Genomic DNA, 14,324 nt, shown 5'->3' on the forward strand with positions numbered 1-14,324 from the left:
TAGGGCCAAGAACCTGAGGCCTGGATGCAAATCCCAGATTCTTCAAGTTCCACTTCCTCACCTTGGACAAGTCACTTATTCACTCTGAGCCATAATTTTCTCTTAAAAAATGGGGATAAAACCAAAAAATCTCTGCCTAACCCCAGGACAAATGCAGAGCTTGAACCAAACAGCAGATGCTTTGCAAACTGTGAAGTGACATAGTCCAGTTCTTGTGCACTCACTAGGCTGAGCGCTTGATGGCCATGACGTCACTGAACCCTGGCAATAACTCTTTGTGGCACGGTACTAGCGTTCTCTCTTCCATCGATGAGGGCACTGGGGCAGAGAGAGGCTGGATGACTTGCCTAGGGTCACACAGCTAACAGTGGCAGAGCCAGGATCTGCAGCCCAGTGTGTCTTACACTGCGCTAGATGGATGGCTTCACAGGTGAGGGCTTGTCACCTCACGTCAGTCAGATTTCTGAAGAGGGAGATAAAGACAACCCCTCTGGTCACTAGAACAGTCCCTCGAACTTTGAGGAGGTCAGTGGGCAGTGTGCTTCTTACCTGGAGTCCTTCTCTGACGGCTTCCAGGAGATAGGGGATGATGGAGTAGTTCCACAGGTCGGTGAACCACACCCTGGAACCATCCACGTCGATGGGGCACGACAGGAAGAGCCGGGGGCCTGGGGACCACAGGGAACTCAGTCAGACTGAAACGGGGGTGCAGGAGAAGCCAGCCCGGGCACCCCTCACAGGAGGGACCCTGCATTTTCTGAGCGAGAGCGGAAATACCAACTGCCACGTGGTGGGCACAGAGCAGGAGGCTTGGGCTCGCTAACCCCACCCTGGGACCGCGCTCCTCTCGGGAATCACCCCAAAGGGAGGCAAGGCTTTATGCAGAAAGATGTTCACTGAGATATTAGTAGTCCTAACCTTTGCAAATGGAAGCACAGTAGATGTCCGAGAGAACAGAAACAGTTAAGGAAGTGACGGTGCACCCACATTTGATTATTTCGCAGAGTAATTATTTTGCAGAGCAATACAGAATGCTCATGAGACAATTTGAAGTGAAAATAAAAAGAACATACTGTATGTACACTATGATTGCAACTACATGAAACATGTACGGACAAGGACAGAAAAAATAAGCTCAAATTACAATGATTACATCAGGATGGTGGAATGACCAGTGATATTTTTTTTTTTTTCTCTGAAGCTTAAGCTTTAGGAATGTCGATAACATTATTTTATTTATAAAGCAAAGCCAATCCCACAGGGTGGTTTCCACCTGGGGGAGCCTCAGGGTGGGGGCCCCTCACTGAGCCCCCAGTTTCTGCACCAGCCTGGGGCTGGACACTTGTCTCTGCTGCTCATCAGCCCCAGAGCTCTGGGCAGGAGAGAAGGGCAGAGACAGCCCGGGGTCTGTCTAGGCTGTGCCTGTCCTTCTGTCCCCTTCTCTATCCATGTGGCCAGTGCAGCACCCAGCTACCAGGGCCCAGGGACAGCCATCCGAGGAGGCCAGGGCCCCAGGAACGGCACTTCCCTCCCCTGCCAGCCCGCCTGTCGGCACCCACCCGGCCTCCCCTCCCCACCTATGGTGACGTCCGAGGAGCTGTGAGCCTCCAGGAAGCGGTTGAGGTGATGCCAGACCTTGGGAATCCAGTCGATGATTTTTACCAGCTCCATGTTCCGTACCCGCCCACCGATCTCCGTCTCCATGAGCTTCCGCCTCAGGAACCGGCCCAGGAAACCCTTCACGGGCTCCGTGTGGTTGGCACAAAGCACCCACCTGGAAGAAGTCAGGAACACTTTTCCATGACAAAGACTATGGCCAACCTCACGAATCAAAGCTCACTAGAGCTGGAAGGTGCGTATGTTGATACTCAAACTGGACTCTTCTGAACACTGCACACGTATCAATTCACAACTCCTCACAGCAGCCCTGTGCCATAGATAGGATCGCCACCCACTTTACAGGTAGAAATTCTGAGGCACAGACAGGGTATGTAACTTGTTCAAGATCAAACAGCTAGTCAACAGAAGAGCTAAGATTAGAACCAAGACAGTCCAACTCCAGAGGCTGAGCTCTGACCACTGAGCTAACTGCCCCTTGTGCTTGTGACGGGTTCCGTGCTGGGCTGTGGGGCTGTAACAATGACTCAGACACAGTCCCTGTTCCCCAGGAGCTCACAGTCTAGCGGAGGAGGCAGATAAGAGGAACGAGAGATGACGAAACCTGGGGAATCAAGGAAGGCTCCTCAGAGGAGGGGACATCTGAGCTGAGACCAAAGGAGAAGAACGGAGCAGCCACATGAGGCAAGGCAGGAGCAGGGCTCGGGGCGGCAGTGGGGTGGAGAGCATGCTGCAGCATCTGCAAAGGCATGAGCAGCAGTGTGGGGGGTTTGGGGAAACTGCCAGAGGTTCAGTGTAACCAGAGTTTAGACTTGACCTGCCAACCTAAGGGGCCTGGATTTCATTCTGGAGGCAATGGGGAGCCATTGAAGGACTTCTTGCATGAGAATTTACAGTCAGATTTGAATTCTAGAATGTTCACTCCGGTTGCCATTGGCACAGAGGATGGCCTGCAGGGGGGCCAAGGGGCAGGCAGGCATACTGGTTAGAAAATGACTGCAACAGTGTGTTGGGAGATGATGTGGCAGTGACGGGGGAAGCAGGAGCAGAAAGGTCTTGAGGGACGTTCAAGAGAAAGCATGGATGCAGAGGTGACCCATGATCTCAGTGACCTGGAGGAGCTGGTATTTCTCTGATAACCGCAATTCAGGTCTACTTTCAACAGGGATGCCAGCAGAATGGCCATGAAAATGAGCCAGGTGGGGGGTCTCACCCCAGGAGACGGCTGTTCATCCTCACCTAAGGCCCCAGGCAGGGGAGGAGTATACAGAGTCAGCTGAGCGTCAGGACTGGGCAAAGGGCATTTCGCAACGGCAAGGCGAGAGGCCACACAACCTAGCATGGCAGAAGTCCCACACCCCAGCAGTGGGGTAGCTCGGTACGGGGCTGGGACAGAGGGCTCACAGCAGCTGGAGCTTGAAGGCCACAGACTCTGCTCCATGAAGACATTCATAAGCAGGAGCTTTCACTGCTCATGTCCGCTTGGGACAGACAGACGTGCCACTGGTGACGTGCAGGGTTGCGTGACGACAGTCCCTGCCCAGAGCTGCCCCCGGGGCACTGCTGTCCCAGGACTTAGCCTCAAAGAGATCTGGGTGCAAGTCAGCCCTGCCATCGACTGGCTGTGTGACCTCACACAAACCACTTAATTCTCCCCATTTGTAAACTGAGAATGATAAATTTAATGACTTGAGGCTTTTGTGAGAATCAAATGAGTGAAGCGGGGAAAAATGCTCACAGTTCCCGGCATATAGCACGTACTCAAAAAATGACTCCTTACCTGAAGTTATGATGAAGCTGCAGGTTGGGAGTAGAAGAGGTAGCCTGGTTCATTGTGCCAATTATATAAGGGCTGCGGGGGAAATGAAGGATAAGAGAGCTGGAGAAGGTGTCGCAGCGTCCCGGGGCATCTAAGGGCCTAGGTAGATGACTGCTGGCTGCCATGCGACCCCACCCCTATCCCCCGCCCCAGCCCCTCCCTGCCACGTGCGTGCAGCGCTCCTACCCCCTGTAGCACGCGTCTCTCCCAGGGGCCACGAGGTCCAGAGCTGCCTTTACCATTTGTGGTCCTTGCAGTTGAGCAGCCCGTTGAAGATCTCGCCCAGGGAGCTGACATGATGCAGGTTGTCCAGGATGATGACCAGGGGCATGTCCACAGCGTTGTTCTCGCTGGCGCACTGGTCGGCGAGGTTGGACAGGTACTGGCGCAGTTCCTGCGGAGGCCGGGCAGGAATGAGTGGGTGAACGCCCCCAGGAAGACGCACGTACTCGGCGCCTTCCCCTGCCCCAGGCTGGCACCGGCAGAGGGGCCCTTCCTGAGGCCTCGCGGTAACCAGTACTGAGTGCCTGCCCGCTACAGGGCGTCTGTCTGGGCGCAGGGCGTGCGGGCGGGGGAGTGGTGAGGAAGGCTTGGGCCCTGGCTTCTGGAATTCACTAGGCAACAGAAAACCTGGGCAAGAGCAGGCACCATGGGGGTGCCCAGGCATGGTGCTGCACCTGCTCCAGCACTCTCTAGAAGCGCTACTATTTCTTACTCTGCCAACCTCCCAGGAAGCCCCTGAGGGCAAGTGTCTCATATACCTCCGTACATCCACAGCACTGCCTGAGAGCCATCTACACAGAAGTCCTTGATGAATCAGCACAGCAAAGGACCCCCTTGCCCCCAAACACACATATGTCCTGCTGACGAGTGCTGGGGCAGACAGTGAATGGTGCAGGGGGGGTGGTCTCCATGCATGGGGGGCCTTGGAAGGTCTGGGTGAAAGGCGAACCTTTGGCCTGAACTGTGAAGAATGGGCAGGGCACTGTTTGCAGCTGGCACTAGAACACAGCTCAGCACGGCTGGGGCAAGGGGTGCATCAGAAAAGGAAGAGAAAGAAGAACGTGCGATGGGGAAAGGCCAAAACGGTGAGCTAAGGGCCAGCCAGTGAACCCAGAACAACCTCCTGATGGTGTTATCATCACCATGAGGATGGAGTGACCTTGCGGCAGGCACGGCTCTGGGACCTCACACATATGAACGTCTGTGCCCCACAATTTGACCCTCTGGGGTGGGCACTATGACTGTCTCCATGTTACAGATGAGGAAGCTGAGGCATCCCTCAGTCGGGTGAGCAGCCTGAGATGGCACAGAGGGTCGGCAGCAGGGCTGGATCTGGACTCGGTGTGGGCGCCTCCCCATGCCACTGTCCTGCACGCTGGCCTGGATGCTCGGGGGGTCACATCTCCTCTGCTTCCTACACACACACACGCCTCCCTTTTAAGTCAAAATGCGGCTTTTAGCAATAGAAGCAGCCCAATTTTTAAAGTTACTAGTTATTTTTCCTTTTAGCTCCTCTCCACTGTGGGTTCTTGGCCTCCGGCACCTGACAAGGCCAGGGAACCTGAGGCTTGGAGCCCTCTCTTCCTTATGCAGGCTTGCAGGGTACAGTTGGGGAGCTGTGGCTCTGTACAAGGGTGCCTGGCCAAGGGGAGTGAGTGGGGGCTGAATTCAAGCCTGGCTCGACCTCCAGCCACGTGCCTAGGATCCTTCTCTCCCTGGTCCCGGGAGAGGGCGCCTTTCCTGAGCTTGTTCACAGAGGATCTTGGTACAGGGGCTCTGACCACTTCCCGTAGTCCTGTCCCTGTGTCCACGTCACTTGGAGAACCTGTGGTGCAAATTCCCAGCCCCACACAACCTACTGAAACAGATCATCTGGGAATGAGGTCTGGGAGCTGCATCTTCAAGGATGCCAGGTGATTCTTAAGGTGAAAGAGTCACTTCCAATTCACCTTTGACTTCCTGGCCCCCTTGGCCAGAGTGAATCACCCATCAACAACCACTGCATGGATAATGAACAAGTTTGAGCAAACACCTCATAACCTTAGGCTGGGACTAGGTCAGGCTGTCCGAACGTTTCCACTGCTCCCTGTGAGGCAGGATCAAGCCTATTTGCTGGCTCTGGGGTCTAAGACATCGACTTGAGCTCCGGTCTACTGCTCAGTGCTATCTGAGTGGCTTTAGGTACATGGTCATCTGCCTCGAGCCTCAGTTTCCTCATCTGTAAAATGGGATTGTGACAACTACTTCCTCGAAGGTCCTGCTGTGGGGCGTTCAGTTTGCTGCTCCCAGGGTAAGCAGTCTGCACATGTGAGCTGTTGTTCTTATTATTGTTGTTCCACAAAAGAAGGTTTTGTTCTGGAAAAACAAGAGAACCTGGTAGGTTCGTGATGAATTTTTGGTAAACTGAAGTGGAAGCATCTGGGTTGACCTTAAAGAACTACCAGCACTGAGCATCGTGCCCAACTCACAGCGGGAAAGTAAGAAATGAACTACATCGACTTACACATGGAACTTCTTGCTGGGGAGTTTTGGGTCACAGCCTTCCTTTCTGTTAGTTCCATTCTGATCTCCTTCCCCAGGCTTTTATAACCATCAGAGGTGAGCATTGTAGGAAACGCTGCTTTGCCATCACGGGGGTGGTGGCATCACCAGTTCTTAAAGGACTAAGCAGCAGCCTCTGAACGACCTTCTCACCTTGCTGGACTTGTGGTCCACATTGAAGGTGGCGATGACCCCGTCTGTCAGCTCCCGTCCCTCCCGGAGCACCAAGTACTCTGACAGCCGGTTGGCCAGGTAGGTCTTCCCAGTGCCGCTGGGCCCAGAGAGGATGATCCGCCGGTGCTCCACCAGCAGGGAGACGTAGCGCTGCAGGATGGGCTTGGGGATCAGGGACTCGAACACCAGCGAGTCCAGGCTGTTTTCCGCGAGCCCTGTGTTTGAGAGAGGAAGTGTTCACAGCCCTGCAGAGAGGGTGGCTCTCTGTGCCTGCCCACCTGGGACTGCCAAAACACAAGGCTATCCCTTTCCTGGGCGGACCCACCCACCCAGGGATACCACAGGCTCCCTTCACCAGCACCATGTGCTCTGGCTCCTGGCTTGGCTGAGTGCCCCACACACAGATTCACCTTTAACATCTGGCCCCTCAGTCCTCATCCATCCTCTGCAGAATTCATAAGACTCTGAGCCCTACTTGTCTTTCTGGATTTACCATTACCGGTGGTGTTGGCTCAAACCAAACGTGCATCTCCCGTGTCCACCCAGACCCTGGGGCTGCCTCTTCACCCTGTTATTTCCTTCACGCCAGGTGCCGCTGCTGTCCACACTCAGATACACCATGAAGGTATCAACACTTTATCGTTAAAATGAGGAAAAACGCAAGGTGGGACCATTTGATTTGGGGATGTGCACTCTGGCAGACCTAGGCTGAGCCTCTCCAACAACAAGAGGAAACATCTTTCCCCCTCCCTGCCTGGGACAATGTCATTACTCAGGGCTGTTGGCTTTACTAGAGCTGTTTTCTTCATATCATTCCCAAGAGAGGATCCAGCCAAGGTTACTTATCCAGAACCTAAGGCAATTCTATTAAAAAAGCACCTCAAGAAACCACTATATGTAGGCAAAAAATAAACTGAAAAGCACTTACTCTGTTTTACAGTAGCATCTTCCATCCACATAATTAATTCACTGCAAACAGACCCCCCTAACGCATCTATACATTTGTTTCCAATCTTCCCCAACCAAAGATAGCACAGTGACTGTTCTAGAATCATCCTGATGAAGGATCCCAAATGAGATCTTCTGGGTACAGGCCTAAGACTTTCCTAGAACTGGTCTCAACAGAGCCTATATGGGCTCAAAGTTTGATGCAAAATATGGAGGATAGGGTCTCCTGTCTAAACTTAATAACAAACACGGGGCAGGGATTAAAACACACTGAAACCCCTCTCTTTGCATCTACGTTGCTGTCTCAGTCTCTTGTCAAAAACCCCCCTGGCAGTGACTACTTTGCAGACGAACTCACTTCAGAGCACACAAAGCCACAGCCCCTGCCCCGGTGCCACTGAAGCGAATCATCTGCAGCTCACGGATCTCTTTCGGCTCAAATCCTTGAGTGGTTTTTTTTTTTTTTTAAATTATTTATTTATTTATTTATCTATTTTTGGCTGTGTTGGGTCTTCGTTTCTGTGTGAGAGCTTTCTCCAGTTGCAGCAAGCGGGGGCCACTCTTCATCGCGGTGCGCGGGCCTCTCACTATTGTGGTCTCTCTTGTTGCGGAGCACAGGCTCCAGATGCGCAGGCTCAGTAGTTGTGGCTCACAGGCCTAGTTGCTCCGCGGCATGTGGGATCCTCCCAGACCAGGGCTCGAACCCGTGTCCCCTGCATCGGGAGGCAGACTCTCAACCACTGAGCCACCAGGGAAGCCCCTTGAGTGGTTTTCAGTGCCTTGAAGACATAAGTGTCAAGCACCACAGGAAAACAGAAGAGTCAGGTATCGCTTAAAAACAAACCCGAGCTGATCCCTAGAGATGCTAAAACAACGTGATGTGCTGAGAGCAGCACCAGCTAGGCTCCGTGGTGAGGTGGCCTGTTCGGGAAGCAGACAATCCTGTCGCTGTTCCTACAGAGGTTTGCTCTGGTCTCAGCAACGGGTCACTCCTTTTACCCTTCAGTGCTTGCAGCGCTCACCTGCTCGCCAGCGTGGATGAAACGCAGTTTAAAGTCATGGCGTATCAGGCTTTCCCTAAAGGGTTCTTGGAGTGGACAGCTGTTGTCAAAGTGTGCCTGGCAGCCCTCCCCTCCTTCCCCTTGTAGTGGGACTCTTCTTTCTTGCAAGGAGTTCATTCCAGCCGGTCCAAGCAGGGCTGACCCAGCACCTTCACCCACCAAAGGGGTGGGCTTGTGACCAGGCCGGGCGAAAGCCTCTCCCTGGTCACAACGACTGATTTGGTGATGAGCATTGGACCCATGGTGGGCCAGAATCACCCCTAAGAATTTCCTGTCACGGGCTTCCCTGGTGGCGCAGTGGTTGAGAATCTGCCTGCTAATGCAGGGGACACGGGTTCGAGCCCTGGTCTGGGAGGATCCCACATGCCAAGGAGCAACTGGGCCCGTGAGCCACAACTACTGAGCCTGCGCACCTGGAGCTTGTGCTCCGCAACAAGAGAGGCCGCGATAGTGAGAGGCCCGTGCACCGCGATGAAGAGTGGCCCCCGCTTGCCGCAACTAGGGAGAGCCCTTGCACAGAAACGAAGACCCAACACAGCCAAAAAATAAATAAATAAATAAATAAATAATAAAAATAAAGGAATTCCTTTAAAAAAAAAAAAAAAAAAAAAAGAATTTCCTGTCACACTTTTCCAGAAAGACATTCTCTTTCTTCTAGGTTCCTAAGCTAGAAGGGTGAATCTGGGCCATTCATCCGCTATGTGCAGAAAGCTCAAAATATAAGCAAAGCCGAGGTAGGCCTGATCCTGATGGTACTGCTGGAGCACCTGGATCCAGCTGCGCCTGAAGCTTATACCTGGATCTTCCAGGTACCTGAGCCTGTATGCTTCCTTTTGGCTAAAGCTAGTTTTGAGTAGGTTTCTGTCACTTGCAGCCCAAGGCCACAACTATGGAATACCAACAAGATAAGGCTATGTGTGAGGCTCCAACAGGAACATGCTACTGGTCACCAGGGGGGCAAGATCTTCATTCCTGCTGATGAGGAATGTTGGGGTGCTTTTAGAAAACCTCCCAGTTAGGAAACAAAGCTTGCATCAAACAACCCCAAAACTACAGTCAAGATTAATGCCTTCCAGGGAAGAAATAAGATACCGTGAAGGCTGAGCTTAGGACAGTGTTTAGCAATCTCTTCTTTAAGTGGTTCATAAAATATAGGAAAAAAGGGGTTTTGCAGTCAAATGCATTTGTGTCAGACCGGATCACACAGCTTTTTTAACAGCAAGGGTCAGGACATTAAAGGACAGAGGCTTTAGAGAACCTGTATGGGAATAACGATGCCGGACTTATTTGGCCGTGAAACTTTTTTTTTTTCCAAAAAATACTTTGCGAGTCTAAAGTTCCACTGAACTTTAGCCTCGGGCGTAGCCTCTCTAGGTGATGAGGCAGTTGGAAGCTCGAGCAGCATCGTGCGTGGGCAGAAGCTTCATTGCTTCCGCAGGGTGCTCCGAGCAACTCCCCTCTGGCCCACAGCACATCGTGGTTTCCCATCTGTAGAATGGGACTGCATCCAAGGCTCGCCGGCAAGAGTAACTCACTGGTATCAGTGGAGCCCCGTTTCAACAGGCTTATTAAGCTTCCATCATCTTAGAGTCATAAGGCTAGTGGCACCTTTTGTTATGTAATTTCAGCAATAAACTAAAATTACTTGTTTCTGACGGTCGCTGAAAAAGCTGAAGACTGTTCAACTTGCTTAGGTAAGAGTAACTGTGGTGGACGGGGAAAAAAATACAACCCACATATACGTGCACAAACAAAATCATGGCCACAGGTTCCCGTGCCCAGTCACAGAACAAAACCTACAGTTCTGGAAGCTCCCACACCTGCAATGGGCTGGATTACCTTTGACGGCCACAGAGATGGTTGTGTTCTCTCCAACCAGGTAGCCACAGGGAAGAAGCTCGGGGGTCTCGGAGGTATTGCTGCGCTTGATGTCCCCAATGCTGTAGCCGAGGACACTATCAGAGTTCAGCCCCAGCTGACTCACGGGGTCGACGTGAATGATGTACTCCTGGAAAAAATAAAATAAAGACCCCGTCAAAGGTGTGGCGAAAAATCTGCCCAAGACTCACGTCTTCACTGGGTGATTTACGGTCATCTTCTCCTCTTTCCCAGCTGATGCCTGAGTTGAAATCGAGCTGTGGAACGAGGGGCAGAAGAGCTGACTTTCTCTGGGGAGGACGCCCTGGTATCACAGGCCCCTTAAGGCACAGATTTATTCGGTTTGTGATGGGAGGGTGCGAAACCCTAACAAGATGGTGAACAGTTAGTCTGGATGAACCAAGCACGGAAAAGTTAAGCTGCTTTTCCTATAAGTTCAGCTGAAGTCTTAAAGACATTGGGGCCTGTGAATGGTGCTGGAAAATGCATGAAAAAGTAATTCTGACAAGAAATCTCTCCACCAGCCCTTTCTTTTGGTTCAGGTAAAAGGCCATATAATGACAAAGGGAACAAAACCCCGGGCTGTTAGAAAAAAAGCAGCTTAGAGTTTTAAACAAACAAACGTGTGTTTAATTTGGAAAGTGTTCCATCTTAGATGAGTGACCAGAAGGTTTTAGGTCAGTGAACTTGGAATGAAGTCCATGGGCTCTGTGGTAGCCACACGACTGAGGTGGAATCCTGATAACAAGTCTCTACCTTTAGTGGTCTCACTTCCTCATGTGTGACGCCTCACAGGCTCTTTTCAGCCCCAACTGTGGTCTTTCTAATCCAGGGATGTCCCAACTGCCCATCAGCAGAGATAAGGTTTCGGCTGGGGCAGCAGGCTTGGTCTGCTCTAAGCCATTCCTGTCTCTCACTCCGTCTCATTTCTACAGACTGGCCTGTCAAGATGGGAAGCGAGCTTGGGTCAAAGAACAGAATTTTCTCTCTGTGAAGCCACCTGAGTCTAGATGCTAGGAGACTAGAGTATACTAGTTAAAAGTCAGGTTTTGATATCAGACCAACTCAACTAGACCAATGTGGTCTTTGGCACAAAAAATGTGGGCTATTATTAATACTCAGGGGATGTGATTAATGAACACTTCTGGTTATTGACCTACTTCAGGTCAATAGAAAAAAAGGTACCAAAAGCTTCTTTCAAATCACCCAGTACGTCAGGGTTCACCTAGATGCTCATTAGTAATTTCTCCTGTGGCAAACACCCACTCCAGTGATGTGATTAGAATGAACAGAAAAATAACTGTGCCAACAGCCTTGACACCAGCCACGGATCAGAAGTCAGTGTCACGCATAGCACAAATCACAGAGTCTGAAGTGTTGGCATGGGACGCAGGGTAAGTTGGATCAAATCCCCCTACCAAAATGAAGGGTGGAAACATGATGTCGTAGCCCCGGAACACACGCTGCAAAACACACTCAACAGGACGCAATTCTAAGGTGAAGAGAATGTAGACATTAGCAGTTCACTGTGAGAGGCTCATGTAATCGCTCAAGACCAGGAAAGTGCCTCTCCCTGGCTGGCCAACCACTGCCAAGGGCAGATGAGAATAGTTGGTCCTGTTACCAGCCTATACTTACTATCCTCCTTCTGTTCCCTTGAGGGCCAGGGGACAAGTCCCAGCAACATAAGGATGTGGGAGAGGGGACAGGCCCGATGAATGACCAGGTTTGGGCCACAAACCGCCCTTTCCCTCCCGAGGTCCAGGTCCCCGCTCGGGTGCACTGCCGTAGCTGTCTTCACGAAGCACTTACTTTGAATAGCCGTCTAACCACCCCGTCGAGCACGTCCCACTTCGTCTTGCCACTAACTCCAATGCAGCCGATGAGGAAGAGGTGTGGTCTGGAATCCTAAGGGCAAGGAAATGTCCGCAGGTGAAAAACAGGTGGCTCCTTTCTGACTCAAGTTAGCAGAGGACTCAGATTGTCTTAGAACTCCGCCAATGGTTTGAGAGGGGAAGAAAAGTCCTATTTGTTTTAACACCAGATGTAACTTGAACTGAATGCAATGGTCTTAAACACTTTCCTCACCTATTGCTAAAACAGCAACCCGTGGGTTAGGAAGAGAGGATCTCCTCTCTGGAATCTAGAACCTTCTACCGACTGTGCACCTCATATGGTGTGTAGATCACACATCCTTTGCGGGGAATGCTCTCCCCTCTCCTTTCTGCCATCTCTCCCTTTCCAAACCTTGCTTACCAACTCACCTCTTCCAGGAAGCCTTCAATGATCAACCCACCAGGCTCAGAGCTCACATTGCTTCAACAGTTCTGTACACAACTTATATGATGATATATTCTGTACTTGTTTATTTTTAGGTATTTGTCTTATTTGTCTACCAAGTTTGTCTCCTTGCTCGATCTTAAATTCCTTCAGGATGTTTTTATTTTTTCTTTTCTTCTTTTCTGTTTTTTAATAGTATTGATTTCTTTCCTTCTAATTAAAAGTTAAAACATGTCCAACTCAGAAAACTAGTAAAACTCCAGGAAATTCACAAAAAATAATCTTTGTTCTACTTCTTTTGCCTCTCTGCCCACAGGGCTCTGCATAGTGGGAGCTAACTGATCACACTGATTAAAGGAAACTAATAGAACATTCCATTTTGTTTGGTTTTAAAATATCTGACATGCTGATAAGAATATAGAATTAGGAGAGTGGAGGGAGGTGGGGAGAGGAGGGGGTGTATTTGGCGGTTAAGCAAAATCAGCAGAGAAAAGAGCAACAGTCTTGAAGTGAGATGATCTGGCCCCATCACTTGCCTTACAGACTTAGGTAAGTGATGCTTGGGTCTTGGGCTTCTCAACTGTAAAATGGAGATGATAAAATCTGGGCAGCCAGCCTCACCTGGATGCTGTGGTGATCCAGAACAAGACAATTTTGGAAAGTGACAGACTTTCGTAAAATGTAAGATCTATCTGTTTGTGTTGATGATCATTAGAATAAAATGCCTTCACAGATACCACTTGCGTTTATTAACAGAACGTTATAAGAATGGACTTCCCCCTTGATCGTCTATCACTCTACCAGCTAAGCTCTGAAAATGGAACTATTTTCTGGATCTTTCTAAACTAGATCATGCTCAGACCGCTGGCAGCTCAAAATCCTGGGGCTACCCTCGTCAGTGAGACTAGACAGCCAGCCACAAAGTAGAATCCCCTGGCAGAGAAGTCTGGCTGCCGACGCTTTGTTTTGATGGGCACTGCAGGCTCCCAAGCTCTCAGAGCCTATGACAGCGTGTTGGCTAAAATACTCAGAAATAACAAGCAAACAAAAGCCTCAAGGGACTTACATGAGGGGCTCAGGAGGTCTTTTCCCACTTATCTGAGAGATAGTCATTCTCAGCATCCTTTAGATTTAACTGACGACTAAAAATCAACTTTGACTGTCAACCCTTGCCCTCACCCTAAAACAGTCTCTGACGGGGGTATGACCTCTAGACGCTGGAAGAGAACAGAAACTACTCAGAAAACTCAGATTCCCAGCCTCGGTGAGTCAGGGTGCCCCACCATCTTCACTGCTAGCCACCTGTGTGCTCCTGGGCTTGACCACCTCTACCTCCCAGTTTCTACTTGGTCAGCAGCCTCTGACGACTGGATTAAAACAGGTGCTCTTGGTCGGATGAATCTGGGTGGCTTACTTCTGTACCTTCCGTGCTAAATGTGCTTAGCTGCCTTTGAAGTGCTTTGGGAATATACCAAATTCAGAAAAGCCGTTTCTGACTGATGTTAGCGTTTAGTTAGATACTTGAAAGTGGTGCAGTGTGGACCATCTTTAGAACTCTTTACACACTTTTCGAACACGAGAGGCAGGGAGGGGCCGTTGGCTCACTTTCACGGTGGCAAAATGCTGCTGGGGAGTAGGGTTAGTTAGGGAAAGCGTTAGTACTATTTCCAAATCACCTCAGAGCCTGAGGTGACGGGGCGTGATGATGGAATCACTATGCTAGGTAGTTCTACCTGGGGAAGGGACAGGCCAAGCAGGGTAAGGGATCCAACTAACCTCCTTCCACTTCATTTCCTCCTGAAAGCTGACAACTATCTTAACATGCCTGCCTCCTTCCTTCCGAGCCGGGCATTCACCAGTGTCATCCAGCAACATGTCTGCGAATGGAAAACATCAACAGCCTTAGGCACACGGGGACAGCAAAGCCGGCTTCCTGACACCCCCGCTGCTTGTCGGCACAGCAGCGGGACAAACCAGGTGTCGTGGTGCAGGGGAAGTGGGAT

General features: G+C 50.8%; 1 protein-coding gene across 12 annotated transcripts in view; it reads right to left on the reverse strand.

The window, feature by feature from the left end:
* NAV2 (neuron navigator 2) overlaps positions 1 to 14,324 on the reverse strand; it is a 398,333-nt gene that overhangs the window by 12,463 nt on the left and 371,546 nt on the right. For 11 of the 12 annotated variants that reach the window (XM_057552146.1, XM_057552147.1, XM_057552143.1 and 8 more), the window contains 8 exons: positions 14,098 to 14,198; positions 11,854 to 11,949; positions 10,003 to 10,171; positions 6,134 to 6,369; positions 3,676 to 3,830; positions 3,398 to 3,469; positions 1,578 to 1,774; positions 550 to 668 (listed from right to left, as the gene is read on the reverse strand). In XM_057552146.1, the coding sequence (XP_057408129.1) occupies positions 550 to 668; positions 1,578 to 1,774; positions 3,398 to 3,469; positions 3,676 to 3,830; positions 6,134 to 6,369; positions 10,003 to 10,171; positions 11,854 to 11,949; positions 14,098 to 14,198 (1,145 nt within the window). Of the gene's footprint in view, positions 1 to 549; positions 669 to 1,577; positions 1,775 to 3,397; positions 3,470 to 3,675; positions 3,831 to 6,133; positions 6,370 to 10,002; positions 10,172 to 11,853; positions 11,950 to 14,097; positions 14,199 to 14,324 lie in introns of those variants that run through there. The other variant, XR_009009169.1, reaches the window with a different exon arrangement.

The sequence above is a fragment of the Balaenoptera acutorostrata genome, chromosome 9 (genome assembly GCF_949987535.1).
Source record: "Balaenoptera acutorostrata chromosome 9, mBalAcu1.1, whole genome shotgun sequence".
NCBI classification, from domain to species: domain Eukaryota; kingdom Metazoa; phylum Chordata; class Mammalia; order Artiodactyla; family Balaenopteridae; genus Balaenoptera; species Balaenoptera acutorostrata.